A 25,161-nucleotide genomic window follows, 5' to 3' on the forward strand; every position below is an offset into this window, starting at 1 on the left:
TGACCACACACACAATGACACACAAACGAGGACACACACAAAAGACACACACGGAGACACACACACCAAGACAACACACGAGACAACCCAAACGAGAAAAACACACGGAAGACCACACACAAGATAGACAAAAACAAAAAAAAAGAAAAAAAAAAAATAGACAACAAAAAACTACACCAAAAAAGTAAAACAAAACAAAAAAAAGAAAAAAAAAAAGAGAAAAACAACAAAGAATACACACAAAGAAACACAAAAGAGACCACAACAAAAGACACACACACACGAGACAAACACAAAAAAGGACAAAGACACGAGGTAAACACACACGAGACACACACACAGGAACACAACACCCACGAGACACCATAACACGAGACAACACACAAGGACACACACACGAGACACACCCATCAAGCACACAACACGAGAAAAACACCCACATAACACACACTAGACACACACAAGAGACAGCAAACACATAGACACACACACGCGAGACACCAACACACAAGGACGACACAAACGAGACAAAAAAAACACAGAGACACACACAAGAGAGAACAAAAACAAGACACACCACAAGACACACACAAGGAGACTACACACACGAGACACACCCAACACGCGAACCACGACACACAACACACACACACGAGACAAACACACGAGACACACACACGAGACGACACTCAAACAGACCACACACACACCAAGACACACACAGACGAGACACACAACAAGAGACACAACAACAGGACAACAAAACACACGAGCACACACACGGGCACAGCAAACACAAGACACAAACACGAGACACACACACAAGACAAAAAAAGAGACACACCATCACGGAGACACACACTAGCGAGAGACACACACACACAAGACACACCACAAGAGAACACAAACACTATACACACACCACGATAAAAACAACAATACACACACACTATAACACCACACAAAATACACAAACACTATACACACCACCACAATACAAACACACAATACACACACACTATACACACACCTATACACACAAACTATACACCACACAATTACCACAAAACTATACCCACACACAATGCAACACACACTCATAAACACACACATACACACACCACGAGACACACACACGAGACACACACACAAGACCACAACACGAGAAACACAACACAAGACCAAAACACACGAGAAACACACACAATGAAACAACACAGGACACAAAACCAAAAGAAACAAAAAAGTAGAAAAAACAAGAGACACAACACACAATAAACTACAACCACAAGACACACACACGAGGACACACAAAGAGACACACACACGAGACAAACCAAACAGAGGACGACACACACGAGACACAAACACGAGACACACACACAAGACACACACACGAGGACACACACAAGGACACACCACAAAGACACACACACGAGACACACACACGCGAACACACACGAGACACACACACAAGAACACACACACGAGACACATCACACGAGACACCCAGCACACGAGACATAACACACAAGACAAACACACGAGACAAACACACACGAGACAAAAAAAAAAGAAACAAACAAAGAAAAACACACCTAGACACACACACAAGACACACAAACACGGACACAACACAAGGAACAAAACACAAGACACACACAAGGACACAAAACGTACGATAAAAAAAAAAATATACAAAAAAAAAAAAAAAAAAACTATCAAAAAACAAAATAAAAAAACAAAATAGAAAAAAAAACCGATAAAAAAAAAAGGAGAAAAAAAAAACTAGAAAAAAAAAAAAGTAAACAAAAAAAAGAAAAAAAAAAAGATAAAAAAAAAAAAGAAAACAAAGAGAGCAAAAAACAAAATAAAAAAAAAAAAAGAGAGAAAACAAAAGAGACAAAAAAAACAAGAAAAAACAAAAAGTAAAAAAAAACAGAAAAAAAAAATAGAAAAAAAAAATGAGACACAAAAAAAATACACACAAACTCTGAAAAAAACAAGAGACAAAAAACAAAGACACAAAAAACTGGACACACACAAGAGACAAAAAAACACAAGACAAACACCCAACGAGCACAGCACACGAGACACAACACACGAGAAAACACACACGTAGACAAAAACACAAGACACACACAAGAAACAACACGAGGGCCAAACACACAAGAAAAACACCAAGAGACACAGCACACCAAGACCCACAAACAAGACACACAACAAGGACACACCACGAGACCAGAACAAAAGACACTAAACACGAGACACACACCACTACAAGACACAAACACGGAAACACACACAAGGCCACACAGACAATGAGAATCACAAGAAACCACGAGACACACAAAAGACACACACACGAGACAGCACACAAAATAAAAAAAAAAAAGAGAAATAACAAAAAATTAGATAAACAAACAAAAAATAAAAAAAAAAAAAGACAAAACAAAAAGATAAACAAAAAAATAAAACACAAAAAGAAAAAAAAAAAAGATACAACACCACAATAAAAAAAAACAGCAAGACACAAGACATAAAAAACAAAGCAGCATAAAGATAAAAACAAAAGAGTAAACACACAAAAGACAAACAAACAACGAGAACAACAAACCACAAGTACACACACACGCAAGACACAAGAATCTACACAACACAATACAAACACACAAGTACACACACACGATGACACACACACAATAACACACACAAAAAACACACACACAAGAAACAATACACACACACCAAGACACACACACGAGACACACGAAGACACACACACTATACACCACCAACACACACACAAGAAACACACCACAAGAACCAAACAAAAGAAACACACACACGAACAAACAAACAAAAAAAGACAAACACCAAGAGACACACCCAAACTAGACACACACACATCGAGAAACACACAAGGACACACACACGCAAGAGCAAGACACAAGACCACACACACAAGACACACACGAGACACAAACAAAGACACAAAGACAAGGCACAACAGCAACCACAGACAAGTACACACACAAGAACAAATACAAGACAGTACACAATATAACCCAAACACACCACAATATACACAATACACACAATACACACACAATACACACACAATACACACACACAATACACACACACAATACACACACACAATACACACACAATACACACAATACAGACATACAATACACACACAATACACACAATATAGACATACAATACACACACAATACACACATACAATACATACACAATATACACAATACACACACAATACACACCACTGCTACAACACACTATCCACACTACACTACACACACGACAAATCACCACCCCGATACACACCAATACCCACAATACCACCACTAGTACAAGGACACACACAATATACACAATACACACACAATACACACAATACACACACACAATACACATAATACACACACACAATACACACAATACACACACACTATACACACACAGTACACACACAATACACACACACAATATAAACACAATACACACACACAATACACACACACACACAATACATATACACACAATATAAACACAATACACACACAATACACACATACACACACAAAATACTCACACAATACACACACAATACACACATAATACGCACACAATATAAACACAATACACACACACAACACACACACAATATAAACACAATACACACACACACACACAAAATACTCACACAACACACACACACAATACACACACAATACACACACAATGCATGCACAATACACACACAATGCATGCACAATACACACACAATACACACACAGAACACACACACACAATACACACACATGTACACACAACACACACACACAACACGCACACACAACACACAACAGACAATACACACACAATACACTCACATGCACACACAACACACACGCACACACACAGCTCACACATCACAAAACACAACACAACACACACACACACACACACACATATATATACACACACACACACACAATGTTCAAGGTTATATTTGCTTTGAAGAGTCTCAATTAGAGCTTAAAAATATAACTAACTATCTAACACACTAACTAAATAACAAACAAACAAACAAATAAATAAATAAATCAGATCTTCACACGCAGCACAATATGACAGACCTTTAATTCATGCCCAGTCAGGTGTTTAAGTGATTGAGCTCTTCATGAAAACACAGTGACTGCCTGCACATTTTTAACTCAGTCTTGCATCAGCTTCTCCACATCCCTTTTTTCTTTTTTTTTCTGGAGAACTTTAGAAGAATACCTATATCTATATCGCTCTATCTCTCTATCTACGCGAGAGAGAGAGAGAGAGATAGAGCGAGAGAGAGTAGAGGGAGAGCGAGAGAGAGAGAGAGAGAGAGAGAGAGAGAGAGAGAGAGAAAGAAGAGAGAGAGAGTAGAGAGAAAGGTGGAGAGAAGAGAGAGGGAGATAGAGAGAGATCTAGAGGAGGGAGAGAGAGGAGATAGGGGGAGAGGGGGGAGAGAGAGAGAGAGAGAGAGAGGGAGAGAGAGGAGAGAGAGAGAGGGAGAAAGGAGAGAGAGAAGGACGAGAGAGAGAGAGAAAGAGGAGAGAAAGAGGAGAGAGAAAGAGAGAGGGGAGAGAGAGGGAGAAGGACGAGAGAGAGAGAGAGAGAGAGAGAGAGAGAGAGAGATATAGAGAGAGATAGAGGGATGAGAGAGAGAGTGCATCGTGATAGTAGATATATGATATGATATTCTAGATATTTGGTAGTGGAGGAGAGAGATCGCTCTGACTTGGGTTTCTCTAGATACGATATCGATCGATCGCTCTCTCTCTCTCTCTCTCTCTCACTCTCTCTCTCTCTCTCTCTCTCACCCTCTCTCTCTCACCCTCTCTCTCTCTCTCTCTCTCTCTCTCTCTCTCTCTCTCTCGCACTCTCTCTCTCTCGCTCTTTCACAGACTTCTCGAAGTCGACTACACAAGTTTAGCTAGTTCTGCTGCAAGCTACGCTTTCTAGGATATAGAAGGAGAAGAATGGAGAGAGGGACGGAGGAGAGAAAAGGCCAAGTGCAGAGCAGATACAGATGCAGCCACAGCGGCAGGAAGGAGGGAGAGTCCAACACATGGGGTTCATGCATATTCACCCTGCTAATGAGAAGCAAATGAGGAGTCTGTCTGGATAATCAGCATTATAGCCAGCAGGAGAGAGAGATTTGGCACACACAGAGAGAGAGAGAGAGAGAGAGAGAGAGAGAGAGAGGAGTAACTCTGAGGTCATATTATGAATATGCATCCAATAAATCACACCGAGCCCCCTGTGCTGCGTTTCAGTCGATAACGTAATTATCTCTCACTACTGCTCTGTCGTTCTCATCACTGCCTTTATATCACACAAACATCAACATTTTAATACAACACTGCTACTCATCTCTCTCTCTCTCTCTCTCTCTCTCTCTCTCTCTCTCTATTTTATTTATCTCTTTCTCTGTCAATCTCCCTCGCTTTCTCTAATCTCTCTCCTCTCTAAATCCGTCTTTTTCACTCCCTTTTTTATATTACCACCTATCTTTCTTCTATTTCACTCCTCTACCTTTGACTATTTTTTCTCTCTTTCATTCACCCTTTCTAATATTCTTTTTCTCTCTCATTCTCCCCCTCTGTCGTCTTCTCTCTCTTTCTATCATTCTTTCATCTCTGTTTCATTTTCATTCTCTGTCCTGCCCTCCTTAATTCTCTCTTTCATTCTGTTTCTTTTTTGTTTTCCTTTCACCTGCTTGTTCTTTCTTTCTTTCTTTCTTTCTTTCTTTCTTTCTTTCTTTCTTTCTTTCTTTCTTTCTTTCTTTCTTTCTTTCTTTCTTTCTTTCTTTCCCTCCCTCCCTCCCGATAAGGAGCTTTGCATCACATAATGAGACCTAAAAAAAGTCATAAAATAATAAAGTAATTTAACCGGGAGTAAAAAAATCAACAGATAATAAAAGTGTAATAAATAAGTGAATAAATTAATTGATTAATTAAATATATCTGGTATAGGGTTTAAATATTAAATTAAATATATCTTTATAGGGTTGTTTTTTTTTTTTTTTTGTATTTTAGCATTTTTTTGCAGCTCTGACGGATGAAGTTAACTCGTCACACTGCACACTGTCAGTCTCTGGTGTGTGTGTGTTAATATGGTATGGACGGATTTGGGCAGACCTGCAGCGTGTATAATGATGCGCTGCACTGCTTGTCCCCTCAGGCTGGACACTAATAGAGCTGAAAAGAGCCAGGCTTCTCATCGAGCAGAGAGGAACAGATCAGCAATCCAGCAACCAGACTGCAACAGCCAGCAACACTTACACAGGGACAAGGGAAAGGGGGATGACAGAGGGAGGGAGAGAAGGACAGACAGATGGATGGATATGGATAGAAGTGAATACTGTGAATATATGAAATATTTTATTAGATTACAAGTACATTTGTTTACCTGTAGTAGCAGGTCAGTGATGCGAGCTCTGATGACGAGACAGTCAGAAAGTGTGTGTGTGTGTGAGAGAGAGGGGGGGGGTAGTTTGGGAGAGTGTGGAAGAGCGAGACAATGAATGACAGTGAGAGAGCTCAGAGGCTACTTGCTATTTCTCTCTCTCTCTCTCTCTCTCTCTCTCTCTCTCTCTCTCTCTCTGTGTCTCTCTCTCTCTCACACACACACACACACACACACACACACACACACACACACACACACAAACACACAGAGATGCTGATGCAGCAGTGTTAGAGGGGAACAGGGGAGCTAGATGAGCCAGTGTTTGGGGTGGTAGATTGTGCTGAAAGCTGTTGCTCAGAGAGAGAGAGAGAGAGAGAGAGAGAGAGAGAGAGAGAGAGAGAGAGAGAGAGAGAGAGAGAGAGAGTGAGAGAGAGCAAGTGTGTGGTTGTGTGTGTGTGTGTGTGTGTGTGTGTGTGTGTGTGTGTGTGTGTGTGTGTGTGTGAGAGAGAGAGAGAGAGAGAGAGAGAGAGAGAGAGAGAGAGAGATTATTGTTATGAGGCCGGTGGTCTAATCCGTATGCACTTTTCCAACCAAAAATAGTCAACACCACATTTGGTACCAAGAACTGGAGTCATGTGGGGTTTGCAGTCACTTTCATCGTCATGGCAACTTTAGCTGAAATTATTCACATGGTTGTGATGTAAAAAAAGACCTAAACAGTGCAATGGTTTAGCAAAAGAATTGCTGGTAAATTAGTGAAACTGAACATCCATGGCATAATAACAAAAATAAAAGTTTAGCAGAGACGTAATTTTGTGCTTTGTGTAAATGATCATGACCGTCTGTGTGTGTGTTCTGTTCATATTCTGGCCAGAACACATCAGTATAAAGCTCATCTGTGTCCGTGTAAATGCATAAAATTTCAAACAATTCATCTGTTTAAATGATTTATCTTTAAAAATTATTATTATTATTATTATTATTATTATTATTATTATTATTATTATTATAGTTATTCTTATTATTTTTATTATGTAATATAGACAGTAATATAAACATATATAAAATTGTATAATTATTTGACATTACTGGTGAGATTAATAATAACTAACTAAAATAATTAAACCAATACATAATATTAATAATAAACCTGTTAATAAATGTATGAGTTCTCTTCTCTTCTCTTCTCTTCTCTTCTCTTCTCTTCTCTTCTCTTCTCTTCTCTTCTCTTCTGGTCTGTCTTTCTTTCTTTCTATAATATAATATAATATAATATAATATAATATAATATAATATAATATAATATAATATAATATAATATATAGTATGTCTCTTGTCCATCAGTCCTTTTCAACATATTTGTTGGTCTCTACCGTGTGTGATACTGTTCAGGATTCAGGAGTCAAACACTGAGTCACATTTCACAGATGCAGGTCTGACTTGCATCAGACTCAGAAGCCTGGTGTCCATTTTACAGTCTTTCTGCTCTGTGAGGTCTGAACGACTCGAGTCCAATCTCAAGGCCTGTTTTTGTGTTGACTTTGACTTGTCCCAGACTTTCTACCATTTGCACATTGGACATCGTTATCATAAAATCTAGTTTGATTTATGTTAGTTTTGTCTTTTTGTAAACACAGAGATGGACACACATACAGTAGCCTAATATATTAACTGATTTAAATGATGCTTTTCATTTGGAATATTTGGACATCATTAAGCCTCGGTCTTGGCTCGATCTTTCAAGAAATTTTCCAAATTAGGGTTTGTGTGGTGTGTGTGTGTGTGTGTGTGTGTGTGTGTGTGTGTGTGTGTGTGTGTGTGTGTGTGTGTGTGTGTGTGTGTGTGTGTGTGTGTGTGTGTGTGTGTGTGTGTGTGTGTGATGGATCTCATGGCCTTGGATTTACAGGCACTTTTCTGATACTTTATTTAGATTTGCTTCCACATCTCTCTCTCTCTCTCTCTCTCTCTCTCTCTCTCTCTCTCTCTCTCTCTCTCTCTCTCTCTCTCTCTCTCTCTCTCTCTCTCTCTCTCTCTCTTTCTCTCCCTCTGTCCTTGGGTGGACTGTTGCTCTCTGGTGTTTGCTCCATTGCTTTATATAGCTTAGCACTCGCTGTAGACATCAGACCTTGACTCATAAAGATGATAAAACTCTGACACGTCGTCAAGCTCGGCCATCCTGACAGCAGTGCATGTCTGTGTGTGTGTGTGTGTGTGTGTGTGTGTCTGAGACAGTCAAACAAGGCCACCGACAAGGCATTAAACTCACATGTCCTCTGCAACACACCCGTCATCCGAAGCCATTGTTTCGACTCAATCATGCCCACATTCAGAAGCCTCCATCACACACCTGGACGAGTGTGTGTTCGGTAAACACAGGCTGTGTGGAAACTGTTGACTGAGAGTTTCATCAGTCAAACTGCACACACACACACACACACACACACACACACACACACACACACACACACACACACACACACAGTGTACACGTGAGCTCTCTGCTTCAATCTCCAACTCTCCAGCAGTAATCATTTACAATAGCTGAACAGAATCATTCTGCCACTCACACTGTACTCTCTCTAAATATAAAGCCCTGTAGGAGAGCCTTCAAATTCTGACTGTTGTTATACCTGTTGAGAATTAACTAACTGGACACTAAAATCTATCTTTAAATAGTATTTAGCACAGTAAAAAACCTTTTGCATGTAGCCCGATTTTGGAGGTTGGTGTTGGAGCACAAGGTCAGCCATGATACATTGGCAATGGGTTGCTCAAGGGTCCAACAGTGGAACTTAACCCCATTCTTCCACTCAACATTTACGGCATTTGGCAGATGCCCTTATTCAGAGCGAATTACATTTTTATACAAGTGAGCAAGTGTTGGATAAAAGCCTTACTCAGGGGCCTATCAGTGGTAGATAGGTGGAGCTGGGATTCAAACTCATGACATTATGATCAGTAAGCCAACATCTTATCCACTTGGATAACACATCCTCAACAATGAACAACGCAAAGTCTTACCCACTTGAGCCACCACTGCCCTATATCTATCAGGACTCTGTTGCCTTTTCGGTGTGAGACGTGTGTTTTTCTGTCTGTTGGAACATTACACAGATTTTTAGTAGGTGAAGGTGAGACCTTTAAATTTTAGAAGATTATAAACAAGCACGGGGGGCACGGTGGCTTAGTGGTTAGCATGTTTGCCTCACACCTCCAGGGTTGGGGGTTCGATTCTCGCCTCCGCCTTGTGTGTGTGGAGTTTGCATGTTCTCCACGTGCCTCGGGGGTTTCCTCCGGGTACTCCGGTTTCCTCCTCCGGTCCAAAGACATGCATGGTAGGTTGATTGGCATCTCTGGAAAATTGTCCGTTGTGTGTGTGTGTGTGTGTGTGTGTGTGTGTGTGTGTGTGTGTGTGTGCCCTGCGATGGGTTGGCACTCCGTCCAGGGTGTATCCTGCCTTGATGCCCGATGACGCCTGAGATGACAGGCTCCCCGTGACCCGAGAAGTTCGGATAAGTGGTAGAAAATGAATGAATGAACAAGCACTTGGGGTGACTCAGAGAGCAGGTCTGATATCAACATTTACTTTTAAAATATAAACGTTTATTTGAGAAAAACAAACCATTTGTGTTTTACTTGAACTTCTGTACGGATATATTGTCCCTAGTCGGTAAAAATAGAAATACTTCCACAAAGCACTGAGTGTCTATTTTCATAAGAGTTGTAGAGTGTGACATGACAAAGAAATTCAAGGCTGAATATGGACACAAGAAAACGGGATTAAATTCCATGATCTGGCCTCGGATTAAAAGTTAATTGGCTTTACATATTAGCCTTAGTCTTAGTAAGTGTTGGACCCAGAGTATATCCCTGTTTATTTCCTATTAACCACCATTGTGGAGTTTGCCATGACAAAGAACATGGACACAACAAAACAGGCTTAAATTAAATTATTTTGGCCTTTAAAGATAGAAAACCTATTTTTCTACATGGTCTCTGAGTTAACTGGAAAATTCAGATTGTGTGTTAATTTCAATTGACATGCCTTCATTTAAACCTGTGATTTGTTTTGAATCTAGAAATTATGTCAAAGCGACTTATAGAAAATGAACCAACACTTTTTATCAGATTTAATAGCTAGCTAGATAACATTGCCGGGGTTTAGCTCAGATCAGATCTCTTTGTACCCATCTCGAGGCATCCAGACATTGTACCAGCCCCCAACGTCCTCTGTGGGACGAAGCCTTTGGACGTCCACTGAGCCGAGGCCGACTCTAAGAATCCTGAGACATCTCCAGTTAGACTCTGTGATACTAAGGAGATCTGAAGTCCATGATCCTTACACCAAAACAACATTTGTTGACTGTTTATTACAATCACACCCCCAGTGTCACCCATATAAGGATGGGTTCCCCCTTGGGTCCGATTCCTCTCAAGGGTTCTTCCTTTACCAATTTAAGGGAGTTTTTCCTTGCCACTGCTGCGTGAGTCACCTCAGACTTGCTCATAGGGGGATAAATACATACAGATTGTGAACTATATATATCTAATAATAACCTAGAATTTTTTATTCTGTTAATTCTCTTTCTTTTATTATTCGTTATTTCTTTTATTTTTCATTTATTATTATTTATTATTTTGTTTACCTTCTGCTCTATGTTTATGTTCTGTAAATTGAATCAGTATTTGTTTACGATCAGTATTCATCTTCTTTGTTTTTAAAGCTGCAAAAGCTCTGCTGTGTGGCTAAATGCTATATATTTAATTGTACTTTATTAGAGGGCTAATTGTCATATTTCAAAGGCAATATGGAGATAATGATTAATGAACACAATACATTTTCTTGCCCTGTCACACCTCCTTAAAAAAAAGAAAGAAAAAAAAAAACACACACTAATCAGCATGTCCTTACTGATGAGGTGCCAATTCTTTCGCTCACAGTGGGCACACAAATTCCCCATGACACACACTGGGTACATGAAAGGGGAATAATAGAAGGTTTATTCAGAGGCGCTCTGGCAAGCATAGCAACATTTTCTCACCCTTTCTCTTTCTCTCACAGTTTGTGACCAAAATGTGGCGTTTGTGTACAGCCGCTATTGTGGGTCAGCTCTGATTGATTTGGCAGGTGGCCTGTGCCATGTGCTTTCTCCCAAGATTAGAGCTTTCTCTCACTCTTTTACCTCCCGCCAGCAGTCCCTTTTTCCTCCTCCCTCCATCCCTCTGTCGCCAGTATGGCACGCTTCCTCAGTTCTCAAGCCTCTGGCTCAATCCATCTCCTTGCTCTACCAGCCCCAATAACATGTAACCTCACAACAAATCTCCTACTTTTGCTTCGATACCAGACTAGGACGATGTTCTAGCTCTCAAAACAACTGAACCCTGTATTTAACTGGCATTCTGACATGGAAAATAGAGAGAACACAATTTGCCATGCTCTTGTTTGGTAAGAAATGATGGCTCGGTTGTTGTTGATACTGAGCATCGCTAGCCAATCTGTTCCATTCTTTAAATATAGAATTGGAAATCCAGCAATCAACTCACCCAGCTGTCCTTTTGTCTTAGCAGCTTGAACTGATCACATCCATTATCCTTAGCCACTTAAATTTCTACTTATTCGTATTTGTAACTTATATTTGTAACTTCTTCTCTGGAATGTTTGTCGATCATTTGACACTGTTAGCTGAAAAGCTAATGCTGCAAACAAATAATGGAAGTCTATATGAACAGTCTAGACATTAGGATTAAATGCTGCCCTATTCCTTGGCTGACCAAACAGCATTTTGGTTTTGTATCGCTACAAAACACCTACTTACTGTATGGCTATGACAACTTTAACCGATGAGCATCACAGTCGTAACGGTATTTATTTATTTGTTTGTTTGTTTGTTTGTTTGTTTATTTATTTATTTATTTATTTATTTATTTTTTGTAATTCATAAAAGCAGAGTCAATCTGATATGAGGCAGTTTTCTGAGTCTGGTTTTTCTCAAGGTTTCCTCCTCATATCGTCTCAGGGAGTTTTTCCTTGCCACCATCACCTCAGGCTTAATCATTAGGGATAAATGTTAGAGATAAAATAGTAACTTCATTTTTAACTTTGCAATTTTTATTCTGTTTCTATGCTTCTGTAAAGCTGCGTTGAGACAATGTCAGTTGGTAAAAACTATAAAAATAAATTGAAATGAAATGAATTATGATATAGAGCATGTTTGATTGAGTTTAACCCTACACGTTAATTAATACAGTATATTAACCGGCAAACATGCACTAACATGTAGAGGTCTTCTCGGGTCTAAAGAAATGTACCCGACCTGAAGTGACCCTAATCACTTTTTACCCGAACCCGACGTGCATAATTAAATTTTTTTTAAGAAAGACCCGCCCCGAGACAAACCCGAAAAATTAGACCCGAGTCTAACATGTACGTATGGCGGCTGTTATTCACGCATGAATTTGTAAGACCTAGTCAAGCTTATCTCTTTATTAGTTCATAATTGGTACATTAGTATTTTACTGTAGTTCATATTTAATCCCATAAATCCTGACATTATTGACAGAAAATTCTATTTAGTTTTTTGGGTTTACTGATGTTTACTGGGCCTTTAAACAAAGTCCAGACATTTTTTTTGCTAACCATTTACACCTGATTTTGTATCGTATTTGATAAATTGGGTGCTTATGGCAATTTACCGATCACAACAATGTCGAACAAATGTAAAATACATCGTATTTACAACATTTTTAATGTTTCATTTAGTTTCTTTTAGACATGTGAGAAGTGGATAAATTCCCCTGGTTGCAGAAGACAAGTCCAGTTTTTACAGGAAGGAAAAGTATTGATCATGTAGTTGGTACAGAATGTTTAGAATCTCATGTCGCTAATAAGATATGATTACCATTATAAGGTTAGTTCAGATATTAATTTAGTGCTTGATTATTCCTGTACTGTTATTGTAGGAGCCATGTTAAGTGTATGTCATGTGACCGTGGGAGAGTGAGGCGTTAGTAATTTCGTAAGGTTAAAACACCTGTGTGTAGCTCTGGAAGCATGGGAGTGAGTGTAGGAGCACATATTTTTTGGTTGACCGTATAATCACGGTATAAGAATAATATATTCATTAAGAAGCAGTATTGTTGAACTTGAGCAAACCACTGTTATACTGTACATTGCTATATAGAAACAATCTTTCAAATGGATGGAGAATAAACAGCAATCTGCAAGGATGATTAACGTGTCACGATTTGATTGCTCCCCAATCAGCTCCTTGGCGGTTTTAAGATCACTGTGCCGCTACAGTTATCGTAAAGTGTTAAGCTTAAATGTAACTATGAACGTATCCATGTACTGTAAACATTGTTGTTGTTGGTAAAAACGACGGATACTTCAGGTCGGGTATCACACCACCCCGTTCCCTATTTTTGTATAATCACATCTGCTTATTGTGTTACACTCCTTACACTGCACAAGGGATCGCAACCTCAGGTCTGGGAACCCCATGCTTTGCACAGTTTGAGCTTTTTCTTTTCTTCAACACACCTGGCTCACTTCATTAAAGGGCTTAATAATTAGCTGATCAGCTGCATCATGAATGTTACTGTAGGGAAAACATCAGACTGTGCATGGTAGGGGGTCTTTGCAAAAAAAAAAACAAGCAACACAGAAAAGGTCATAATACCACATTATGTTACACTTATAATGTTGCACTTTTCCATGGTTATAATAGGAAATATATTTTTTATGAAGGTTTTTATCATGTAGTTGTACTGTATCCCTCCCTGTGAACACTACAGTACAGTTCACACACTGTAAAAGCATGATGAAGTTATTTCTTCTCTTTATCTTTCATTTGTTTGATAAGTTTGGATACTGAACATAATGTTTGTATGGTTTAAAAAGATAAGAAAAAATAAGCCATTGACTTGACATGTGAGTTAAAACCTAAAAAGTCCTCACACATTTAAAGCAGTCGGTGAAATTCCGTTTCAAAGTTTAAGCATCTCGTAATGTTTTACACATTTTCATATACATTTTGAATGCAGAATGTCATAAAAGAATGAAATTGCACAGATGTACTAGTTTTAGCTCAGATTTACTACCGTGTACTACAGTTTATTCCTGCAATTATCCAATTATACAATCATATGGCAGCAAAAATGAACCTTCATCAGATTTTCTAATCGGCTGTCTGGTTTCAGTCTCCTGATGACCGAATTAAACAATCTTGTGTCAAAACTGTGTGTTCTGAGATGCTCTTGTGTACACAATGGTTGTAAACAGTGATTATTTGACTTCTTGTACCACTTGGTGTAAACACTGTTTGTTTAAATCTCAGGCGATCAGCAGCTTCTTAAATACACAAACCATCCTGTCTGGGACTAACGACCAGGCTCTGGTCACCAAGAACAGATTTACACTTTCACATTTGATGTTTTCAAATTATTACATCAAAATTGTTTAGATATTTTATAGTCTTGTAAGTATTTAGCTTACTACGTTTACTTAGTAGATTTTTGTTTGTTATACCTATTCATACCACAGTAATGTCGAGTTCTTGATTCCGATTGGTCAGAAGCACTTCCAGCTCCACCACAAGTCACAGGTTTATATTAACGTGTTTGTTCTAATACATTATGTTTAACCAAAGCTCTTGACCTGTATCTGTGTAATTTTTGTGCATTGTGTTGCCACCACATGATCGGATGAACTGCATGAACGTGCAAATATACGAGTGTTAGTGTCCTGTATATAACTAACAAGACAGCACAATAAGGAGTGGAATCTTTTCGAAGTGCGCTGGAGATAGCATCACGTTCCTGAACAGCGTGCTGAAACGGGAGAATATTGTGTTACGGTAGTTGTCTTATGATCATGTATTAATCTATGGAGACTCACATTTGCAAAATACAACTTTAGGTTGTGATATTCAGGAAAATGAGAGGCATAAAAGTGTGAACATGAGCCATGACAGCACCTTGTGCAGCTTTAATTGGTACAGGAGTTCTGTGATACAGTATGTAGCTTGTGTGTGTTAATAGGCACCGATTTCAGAGACTCATAGTGCTTCATTATTGCTATTATTATTATTATTCCTGATGTTCCAGTGCAGAGTTCACCAGTGTTAGGTGATGCCCTGGGCACTAGTGTTATTTCTCAGGTCACCAGCATCTGCAGCACTCATACAGTACTGTATATCTGTGTGATGCTTAGACAGCTAAATGAAGAACTGAAGTAATGCGCTGCAAAGCAAAGCAAGAGCAGAATGTGAAGATGACATGTCAGGAATTATAACAGACATGTTTTACAATCTTGTGTTGCAGAGGACAGGAAGCTGTTTGTCGGCATGCTGAACAAACAGCAGACAGAGGAGGACGTGTACCGCCTTTTCGAGCCTTATGGAGTGATTGAAGAGTGCACCGTATTGAGGGGTCCTGACGGAAACAGCAAAGGTGTGAAGAGGCTTCTTTCTTAAGTCATGTTCATGAAAATGAATATTTAATTTAGGTTGTAAAATAGAAATCTTAATAATAATAATAATAATAATAATAATAATAATAATAATCATAATAATCATAATCATAATCGTAATAATAATCCGAAAAAATGTATTATTATTATTATTATTATTATTATTATTATTATTATTATTAAATTGCTAACCATTTTTTTTATCGTTTTTTTTATGTCTACAGTTGACTTCATAAAGGCTTTTCATATTAGTTCATTCTGTGTAATTGTTTCTATGGTAACCACATACACATTGACTTGTATAAGGAACAAAAAAGAAAGAAAGCGAAGCAACCATTCATGATTTCAAATCCAGAATTATAAATGACTAAAAGTATGGCGTGTTGTCCTTAAATTAGGAATAAGGACTTGGTAATGTTGAGAAATGATTGTGGTAGAAGAGAAAAAACACTTCTGTTAGAGGAAATGTTCCATTTTTGAATGTACTGTTATATTAACAGAATTTTAATAAAGTATACAGAACCAAAGTAAAGCCAAAAAGCTCTGTGATGCAGAACAAAAATTCAGTGGGGTGAAGTCTAACCTCATCCAGCTCCTCCTACCTGGATGGAGTCAAGCCAATATTCCAGGGGTGTGGAGACATCAGAGTGTGATTCAGGCTGGATAAGTGTGTAAGGTGATGTACGGCACTGTGTGGGTTATGGATTAGGAAAGACGCTTAGATTTAGTTGGACCAAGTCCAGCTCCATCTCCAGGAATACTGGAAAACTGTGACCTTTATGGTTCAATTATATTAATTGACTGCTTATGATTTAATGCCCTAGTCTCTAACTCTAACTTTAATCTATTAGCGAAACCTAGCTGTGTTCACCAGTATTAAACGATCAGTATGATTAAATATTTGAATGTTATGGACGGGATGTTAACGGAACATGTCACATTTTATTCTCGCCGTTTGTTGGTTCACTTTTTTAACATGTCGTATAAAGCAGACTGAGCTTGATTTTCTGTATGAAACGTCCTGTATGAATAACTCGACAAGATAAACCTGAGAAGAATAACCTAAAAAGAGAGTGTTTCGATGAGAAACGTGGTTTACGCTTTGATTTCAGATTGTTTGCAGCATTTCAGCGACAAAGTGAAACACTTGATCTGCACAAAGAGAAACAACTGATTCTTATGAACACAAAAACCTGCCCTGTAAATAGAAGCGCATTTGGATGGACTCCAGCTGTGCTGTCGTTTACACGTTCTGTTTTATTCTGTCAGTCTGTCTACACACGCACACACACACACACACACACACACACACACACACACACACACACACACACACACACAATATCTAGTTCACATGCATGATGTATGCACTGACAGCTAGATGCTCTTACTCTATTTCTGTCAAACACATGTATTTGTACACACACACACACACACACACACACACACACACACACACACACACACACAAATCTAAAACACATACATGATGTATGCGCTGACAGCTAGATGCTCTGACACTCTTTTTCTCAAACCCATGTATTTTGTACACACACACACACACACACACACACACACACACACACACACACACACACACACACACACACACACACACACACACACACACACAAACATGCCAGCTTGTCAGGCTGATGTTCCAGCATGGAGGCGTTTGACGGAAGGCCTTGACACTAAAGTGGCAGAATCCTTTCCTGAGTAACTGCATCTCAGCGGGACACCAGTATCATTTAAATCCCATCCAAGAGGTTCTCTCTCTCTCTCTCTCTCTCTCTCTCTCTCTCACACACACACACACACACACACACACACACACACACACACACACACACACACACACACACACAGACAGCCTTCATTGTCATTTCAGCCATATATAGCCGCTACAGTGCACAGTGATTGGAAACTACATTCCTTCAGAATCCTGACGCTACATAAAACAACACAGAACTAAGAACTAAGTACATCGACACAGTTCCCCATAAAGTGCACGTGTGCAAAGGTGTGCAAACAATACGAGGCAGAAGACAGTGAAAGACAGACGGTACAATACACTGCAATACAGTGGTATACACAGAACAACACAGACCTGTTTACAGTACTGCACTTTGTTACCCAACTGCAAGCAGACAGCAAACTTTATGAGTGCTGAATTAACACATGCTAATTGCTAAATTAAGTCGTTGATTATTAATTACTTATACATTATATGGTAATTACTATAAACTATTGAGTAATTACAGGACACCTTATTGATGTGTTTGTTTGTTTGTTTGTGTAATTATAACGTCATGCCATAAATGCGAGGTGTTCTCTCACCTGGTTGATGTTGACTGCCCTAAAATCTCTGTGCCTCATTTATTATATATTGTAGTAAATATATATAAATGTTCTAGTTTCAAATGTACACAGAGATTTTCTTCGTGCTTGTGTAGGACTGTTTGTAGAATAAATGCAAATCATGAAGTAAGTGTTGAGCACAAAACTCCACAAAAGGTAAAGAACAAAACGATGGCTAGCGTGAGTAGCATGTGCTACAGCTAACAATAGAGTGTCAGCTACTACAGAAGAGTAATCGTTTTAATCTCCTTTAACAGGGCGCCATTACTTTTTCCCTAATCAAATAGATAGTTTTACTGGACTGAAATTTTCACAAAATCAAAAATTGCACAATCACCAGATTTGATCTGTCAGTCAAGGTTGGATGTCTAGTGAATCTCATTATACGTAACCTCATGAGCTCTGATACGATGTGAATGCTTTTCTGAATGAAGTGGATTTTCAGGAATAGCATTTTTCTTGGGTAAATGTTTCTGTGAACAGATTTACAAATAAACGTTTCATATCCAGCTTGATAAATGAGGCCCTTTGTCACCTCAGGAGATTCTACAGAAGTCCTACAGCATCAATTTCAAATGTTTATGCACATCTTATGTCTTACGAAAGCCCAGTGTACGTATCCTTCAAATAAAGTGTTACTATAATATTCACCTGTCAACAGCTATAACACAACAGACTAGTAAGAGTGGAATGATGTCGTGTACTATTCATGAATATTAATCATTTTCTCTGAAATGATGCAACGAGAAAATCAAGCATTGGCCTGAAAATTCTTTATCCTGTATAAAGAATAGTTGCTGAATCTTGGGTGGTGGTGGTGGTGGTGGTGGTGTGTGTGTGTGTGTGTGTGTGTGTGTGTGTGTGTGTGTGTGTGTGTGTGTGTGTGTGTGTGTGTGCGTGCAATCTTGAATCATTTAGACACAGCCACACAGCAAGTCTACTGCACTGCTCTAGATTATTTCCTTAATCTTATTCCTGTCCCGTGTGTGTGTGTGTGTGTGTGTGTGTGTGTGTGTGTGTGTGTGTGTGTGTGTGTGTGTGTGTGTGTGTGTGTGTCCTGCAGGATGTGCCTTTGTTAAGTTCTCCACACACACCGAGGCTCAGTCAGCAATCAGTGGCCTCCATGGGAGCCAGACCATGCCTGTGAGTATATCTTTTTACACACACACACACACACACACACACACACACACACACACACACACACACACACACACACACACACACACACAAATAGTAGGTCATTTCATGTTCACAAGGCATCAAGCTCCAGAGCAGTGACTCTTGCTTGCATGTACCTTCTCTTGCATCGACGTCAATCTAAGTGCAAATGAGCTCACTGATCTGCTCCACGCTGAGGCTCTTTCCCCCCTCCATCACCCTCTCCTTCCCCCCCCTCCATCACCCTCTCCTTCCCCCCCCCCTCCATCACCCTCTCCTTTCCCCCCCTCCATCACCCTCTCCTCTCCTCTCATCACTCCTCTCTTTCCCCTTCCCAATCTGCCCCCCCCCTACACCACTCTGGAGAAATACTCCTCTTTATCTCCCCTCTGTGCGCATGACTGATGAATTCTTCAACTGGTTCAGGGAGGCATTGTGGGGTGGGGGGGTGGGGGGCAGCACCGGAGGAGAAGAGCGAGATGGATGGAGAAAAAGAATGAAATCCTATCTGTATAAGAATGAATAAATAAACACTGACTGGGGATTAAAAACAGAGAAGAAAAGAGAGAGGGAAAAGAGAGAATGCGAACAACGGAGGTGTCAGAGAGAGAATAGAGATGTACTCAATAGATTCACTGATCTATTATGCACACTTCTATTTTAAAATGGTTATTGTATTGTATGGAATTTAACATCTTCTATTCTACACATTGCTTTCATCAACCTTATTATGTCGGCTTCTGTTATGCTAATAGTGTTATTTTTCTTAGACAACTTTTTATTAATTGCTACTCCTCTCAGAGACCCTGTCGTAGACCCTGGTCTGAAGTTTTATGCTATTACTTTTCTAAGCGATCGGAATTCCTACATTCCCGGTACAGAAGCTCAGATTGGCCTTTTTTCCCATAGACTCCCATTATAAATTTTTGGAGGTTTATAACTCGGCAAGTTTTTGAGCGATTTGCACCAAACTTGGCCAACTCGACCAAACTCGGGAACTTCCGGTTTTCCCGTAGTCGGCGATCAAATATCCCAAAAACTCCCATAGACTTGAATGGGAAATTCCTAAAATTCCTTTAAGCTCTCATACACGCAGCGTTCGCAGAGCTCAGGCACGGATTCTCTTCTGTGCTCTCCTAGTCACTGTAGATGTAAAGGAGACTCTCAATACATGTAACTATCAACTTCACACTATCAATGCAATGATTCCAAAAGTATTGGCCCCCAGTCAATACATTTACCACACATCTATCTATCTATCTATCTATCTATCTATCTATCTATCTATCTATCTATCTATCTATCTATCTATCTATCTATCTATCTATCTATCTATCTATCTATCTATATTATTCATTCAACATTAAGAATGGCATGTTCTATGCAGTATAATAATAAATAGAATCCCATAATGACTGCAGAATTGACATGAAATGTCCAAACCCTCAGTAGCCACTTTTCTTCAAAAGTATTGGGTACTTTTGTATCGGGTATTCTGGTGGCCCTCAACACCACGTGACGTCACGTGCAGCCCCGCCCCCAAAATAAGCAAAATAAAAAATTTGCACAACGTGAACATGTCATATATTTAAACACTCAGCCCAATGAGGAAAACTCATTCTCACATGCATTCTGGTCACGTAACATGTCGTCACGTGATGTCATGTGAAAATCAGAAATTAGCACTACATGGACATGTGACATATCAAAACACTCTTGCCTCCAAATGTTTTGGCACCCTAGCTTTCTGTTCACTTGCCTCCAAAAGTAACATAAAAAGTAACATCCACTTGCCTCCAAAAGTTGCATATATCCAGCCTTTTATTCTTACATTTACATTAAGAATAATCTGATTAACAGATAATGTCAGGTTTGGGAGGTAAAACCAGATGCAAGTTCTAGCCAAATCAACATTGTGACAACACAGAAAACAGACATGACTATGAGTTGTAAGCTGAACTGTGGCACAGCACTATGACATCACAACACTAAAAGTATGATGTACACAGACCTTAAATACAGGTGATTATTAGGGGTAACAGAACAGTTGTGAAGGATCACGTACATGGTACATGGTCATGTGATATGATGGGGCTGATAGGTAAAGTAGTAATACAGCATAACCATGACATCAAAAATGAAAACTGTTTTGAATAAATAAATCTGTCAATTATTAAAGTGTATATATATATATATATATATATATATATATATATATATATATATATATATATATATATATATATATATATATACACACACATTTATTTATTTACTTCTGTTATACATATTTGTGTATCATATCTTACTGTTTAAGGACGTCGCTTATCGTAGCCCCGATGTGGACGAGTTAGCAGCTCAGCAGAAATAATTCACTGGAACAGAGAGCACAGCATGGGAGCTCATGTCCATCAACAGATCCCTCTTTATTGCTTCCTTCTTGAAAGCAAATTCTGTGTACATCAGCGTCTGGGAGGTTTTCCCACCATGTTCATCTCAGGTCTCAATAGAGTTTGAAAACAAACCGTCCGTGAGCTGGAATGTGTGGCTTTAAACTAACTGAGTGGGACTGGATAACGGCGTGCAGCCCACAGCACTGAATGCGCTCTTTCACAGAACGCTGACCATGACGGATTTCATTATACCACACGAGTATTTTATTTACATAAACAAAATACGTTTATTACAAGCACAACTGAAAAAAATATGACTGTGTGAGCATGCAGGATTGGTCAGAATTCCTTCGGGAGCTGGTGGGAGAGATTGGACTGGAAAAAAACAATCCCATTTTCATCTCTGCTTAGAAATTGAAATGAAAATGATGTTACATGACATGATAATGACCTGTGAAAGCCAAGGGGGAAAAAAAGACTTTCCACCATACAGTGTAGTCTTACATAAGTTTGCAGTTGTCTGTAGAATTAATTCTGTAGCATCATCTATCTGAAATATATTAAGATTAAGTTCATGTATTATTTTCTAATGAGGTGTATTTGGTCTGCTTCCTATTCTTCTTACCTTTCTGCTTTTTTCATGGCTAGTCTTTGCAAACTTGAACCAAAGATGACAAAAATTAGAGATTGAGGTCAGTCTAAAGGAAATACACATCATAATGAAGGAGGAGAATAATCTTTTCATAATCTGTTTTATAGATAAAGAACACTGAGTTGTAATGGATTGTAATCTGGTTGGTTATTTACCCATTCACAGTAAGGAAAAGCTACAAGTTAAATAAAGCTTGATATATAATACTTCTGTAAGGGATCTAATTTCATTTTTAAATGTGAAATGTAATCTGTGCCATTAAATGGTTAATGACTCACATGAAAGTAGACACTATGGGGTTTAAGAACTTTTAGAAAAACTTTTCTGTTTTTTTCCCTAGCTAATAGTTTTGACATATTCATAGAAATTTGCAGAAAAACAAATATGTTTCTGTTCTCAAAGTAAATGTTGATATCGAACCCATTCCTGCTCCCTGAGACGCCCCAAGTGCTCGTTCACGACAGCTAAAATTTGAAGGCGTCATCTACAACCGCCAAAAATCTAAAAACGTCTCACACAATTAGTCCTGAGTCATTTTCTATTAGATTTACAGCGATAAAATAATTCATTTGTTTCTATCGATTGAAAATGTCTGATGAGTCAATTTCCGTTCTGTTTCCAGATTAAACTCCAGTGTCCTGGTAAAAAGGGTCTCGCAATCCAGGTCTAATAATATATTTTGCTGGGACTGAAATGATGTGATTAATAAGTCAGACATGTTACACTCATGTGGAGCACGGTGGCTTAGTGGTTAGCACGTTTGCCTCACACCTCAGGGTTGGGGGTTCGATTCCCGCCTCCGCCTTGTGTGTGTGGAGTTTGCATGTTCTCCCCGTGCCTCAGGGGTTTCCTCCGGGTACTCCGGTTTCCTCCCTCGGTCCAAAGACATGCATGGTAGGTTGATTGGCATCTCTGGAACATTGTCTGTAGTATGTGAGTGTGTGAGTGAATGAGAGAGTGTGTGTGTGCCCTGCGATGGGTTGGCACTCCGTCCAGGGTGTATCCTGTCTTGATGCCCAATGACGCCTGAGATAGGCACAGGCTCCCCGTGACCCGAGGTAGTTCGGATAAGCGGTAGAAAATGAATGAATGAATGTTACACTAATGTTATCGTTTGTTACTCTGACAGGACACACAACGCCCGTTAACGTCGACATGCCGTGACTTGGTTTACATGTAATGTTCATGCAAATGGAGCGTTTCCTCTTGAATCTCCAGAATGAATGAATGAATGAATACAGACAGAAATCTTTAAATATAAAACAGAGACCGTATTTAGGAGGATTCTAATACAGATAGGTCTTTATTTTAGACTTAAAGCAGTACTTCACATAAATGTGATCATATAGTAACTAATTTAAAAAAGAAAAACATCTCAGATTTTGGGGATGGAGTTTCAGAATATGTTTCAGTAATGACTCTAATAAAAGTACTTCACTAAATCTTCACCTTTAAAGTAATTCAGGCACAAAACATGGACCTTAAATACCAATGATGTGTTCTACTATAAAAGCTAATTAAAGTTTCCAGGTAAAATAAACACATCCCATGCCAGCAAAAGTAAAGGTGTTTTTTTTTTTTTGTTGTTTTTTTTTGCAGCGCATGTTAATAATAAAAAAATTATGCATTAACAACTTCACCACCGAGTGTAACCTTTTCAAAAGCAGTCTAGAAGCTATCAAGCTGCAATGCAGAAATAGCATGCTCATTTTACACACAGTAAAAACAAATTGGATCGGTTTATTACCAGAAGAAGCCAAAGAAGATAAGGAGCAAGGACCATCATCAAGATAAGCTACACATATAAATATATAATGCTTAATTAAAAAAAATACTATTAATAATTCAATATAAAATATAGTAAAATAAAACAGAAAAGATTTGAATCCAATTAAAATGAATAATAATAATTAAAAACATAAAATAATTAATTAATTAAACTAAATAATGCAGGATATCATGGAGGGGGGGGGGTGATCCATTCTGTAACAAACAAAAATGTGGATTTTTTAAAACTGTAAACGTATATTTTTTTATATATTTTATTTATTATATATGCAATGACAGTGATTTCTGTATGAAAGCTGCACTTGCAGCAGTGTTGTGTTTCTGGCTGAAAATATGCCGTGTCTTGTGAAGGAAATGCTGAAAGGGTTCATTTTAGTTCAAATGAATACAAGAAACTAGGCAGGTTCAAAGACAGGAGAAAAAATACAGGAAATAGTAAACAGGGCAAACTAGGCAAAGAATATATACAAGAATCGAGAAACTGTGAAAACTCAGATTAACAGGCTTAGTGTCTTCGGGTGCTCAAGAAAAACTGAGCGTATACTTTGTATAGTTCTGGTGAGTGAATATGTGTGTGTGTTTGTGTGTGTTTGTGTGTTTGTGTGTGTGTGAGACATCCATAGAATGTAGTGTAGATGTGATCTACTATACCTTAAACAATCGAAAATGCTGTTTGTGTGTGTGTGTGTGTGTGTGTGTGTGTGTGTGTGTGTGTGTGTGTGTGTGTGTGTGTGTGTGTGTGTGTGTGTGTGTGTGTGTGTGTGTGTGTGTGTTTGTGTGCGTGTGTGCGTGTGTGTGTGTGTGTGTGTGTGTGTGTGTGTGTGTGTGTGTGTGTGTGTGTGTGTGTGTGTGTGTGT

General features: G+C 38.8%; 1 protein-coding gene across 2 annotated transcripts in view; it reads left to right on the forward strand.

Moving 5' to 3' along the window:
- The window catches only part of LOC113645218 (CUGBP Elav-like family member 5), a 187,209-nt gene that overhangs the window by 127,987 nt on the left and 34,061 nt on the right, over positions 1-25,161 (forward strand). For both annotated transcript variants that reach the window (XM_027150709.2, XM_027150710.2), the window contains exons 4-5: positions 15,802-15,930; positions 19,374-19,453. In XM_027150709.2, the coding sequence (XP_027006510.1) occupies positions 15,802-15,930; positions 19,374-19,453 (209 nt within the window). The remainder of the gene's footprint in view (positions 1-15,801; positions 15,931-19,373; positions 19,454-25,161) is intronic.

Source organism: Tachysurus fulvidraco, chromosome 22 (genome assembly GCF_022655615.1).
Source record: "Tachysurus fulvidraco isolate hzauxx_2018 chromosome 22, HZAU_PFXX_2.0, whole genome shotgun sequence".
Lineage (NCBI taxonomy): Eukaryota > Metazoa > Chordata > Actinopteri > Siluriformes > Bagridae > Tachysurus > Tachysurus fulvidraco.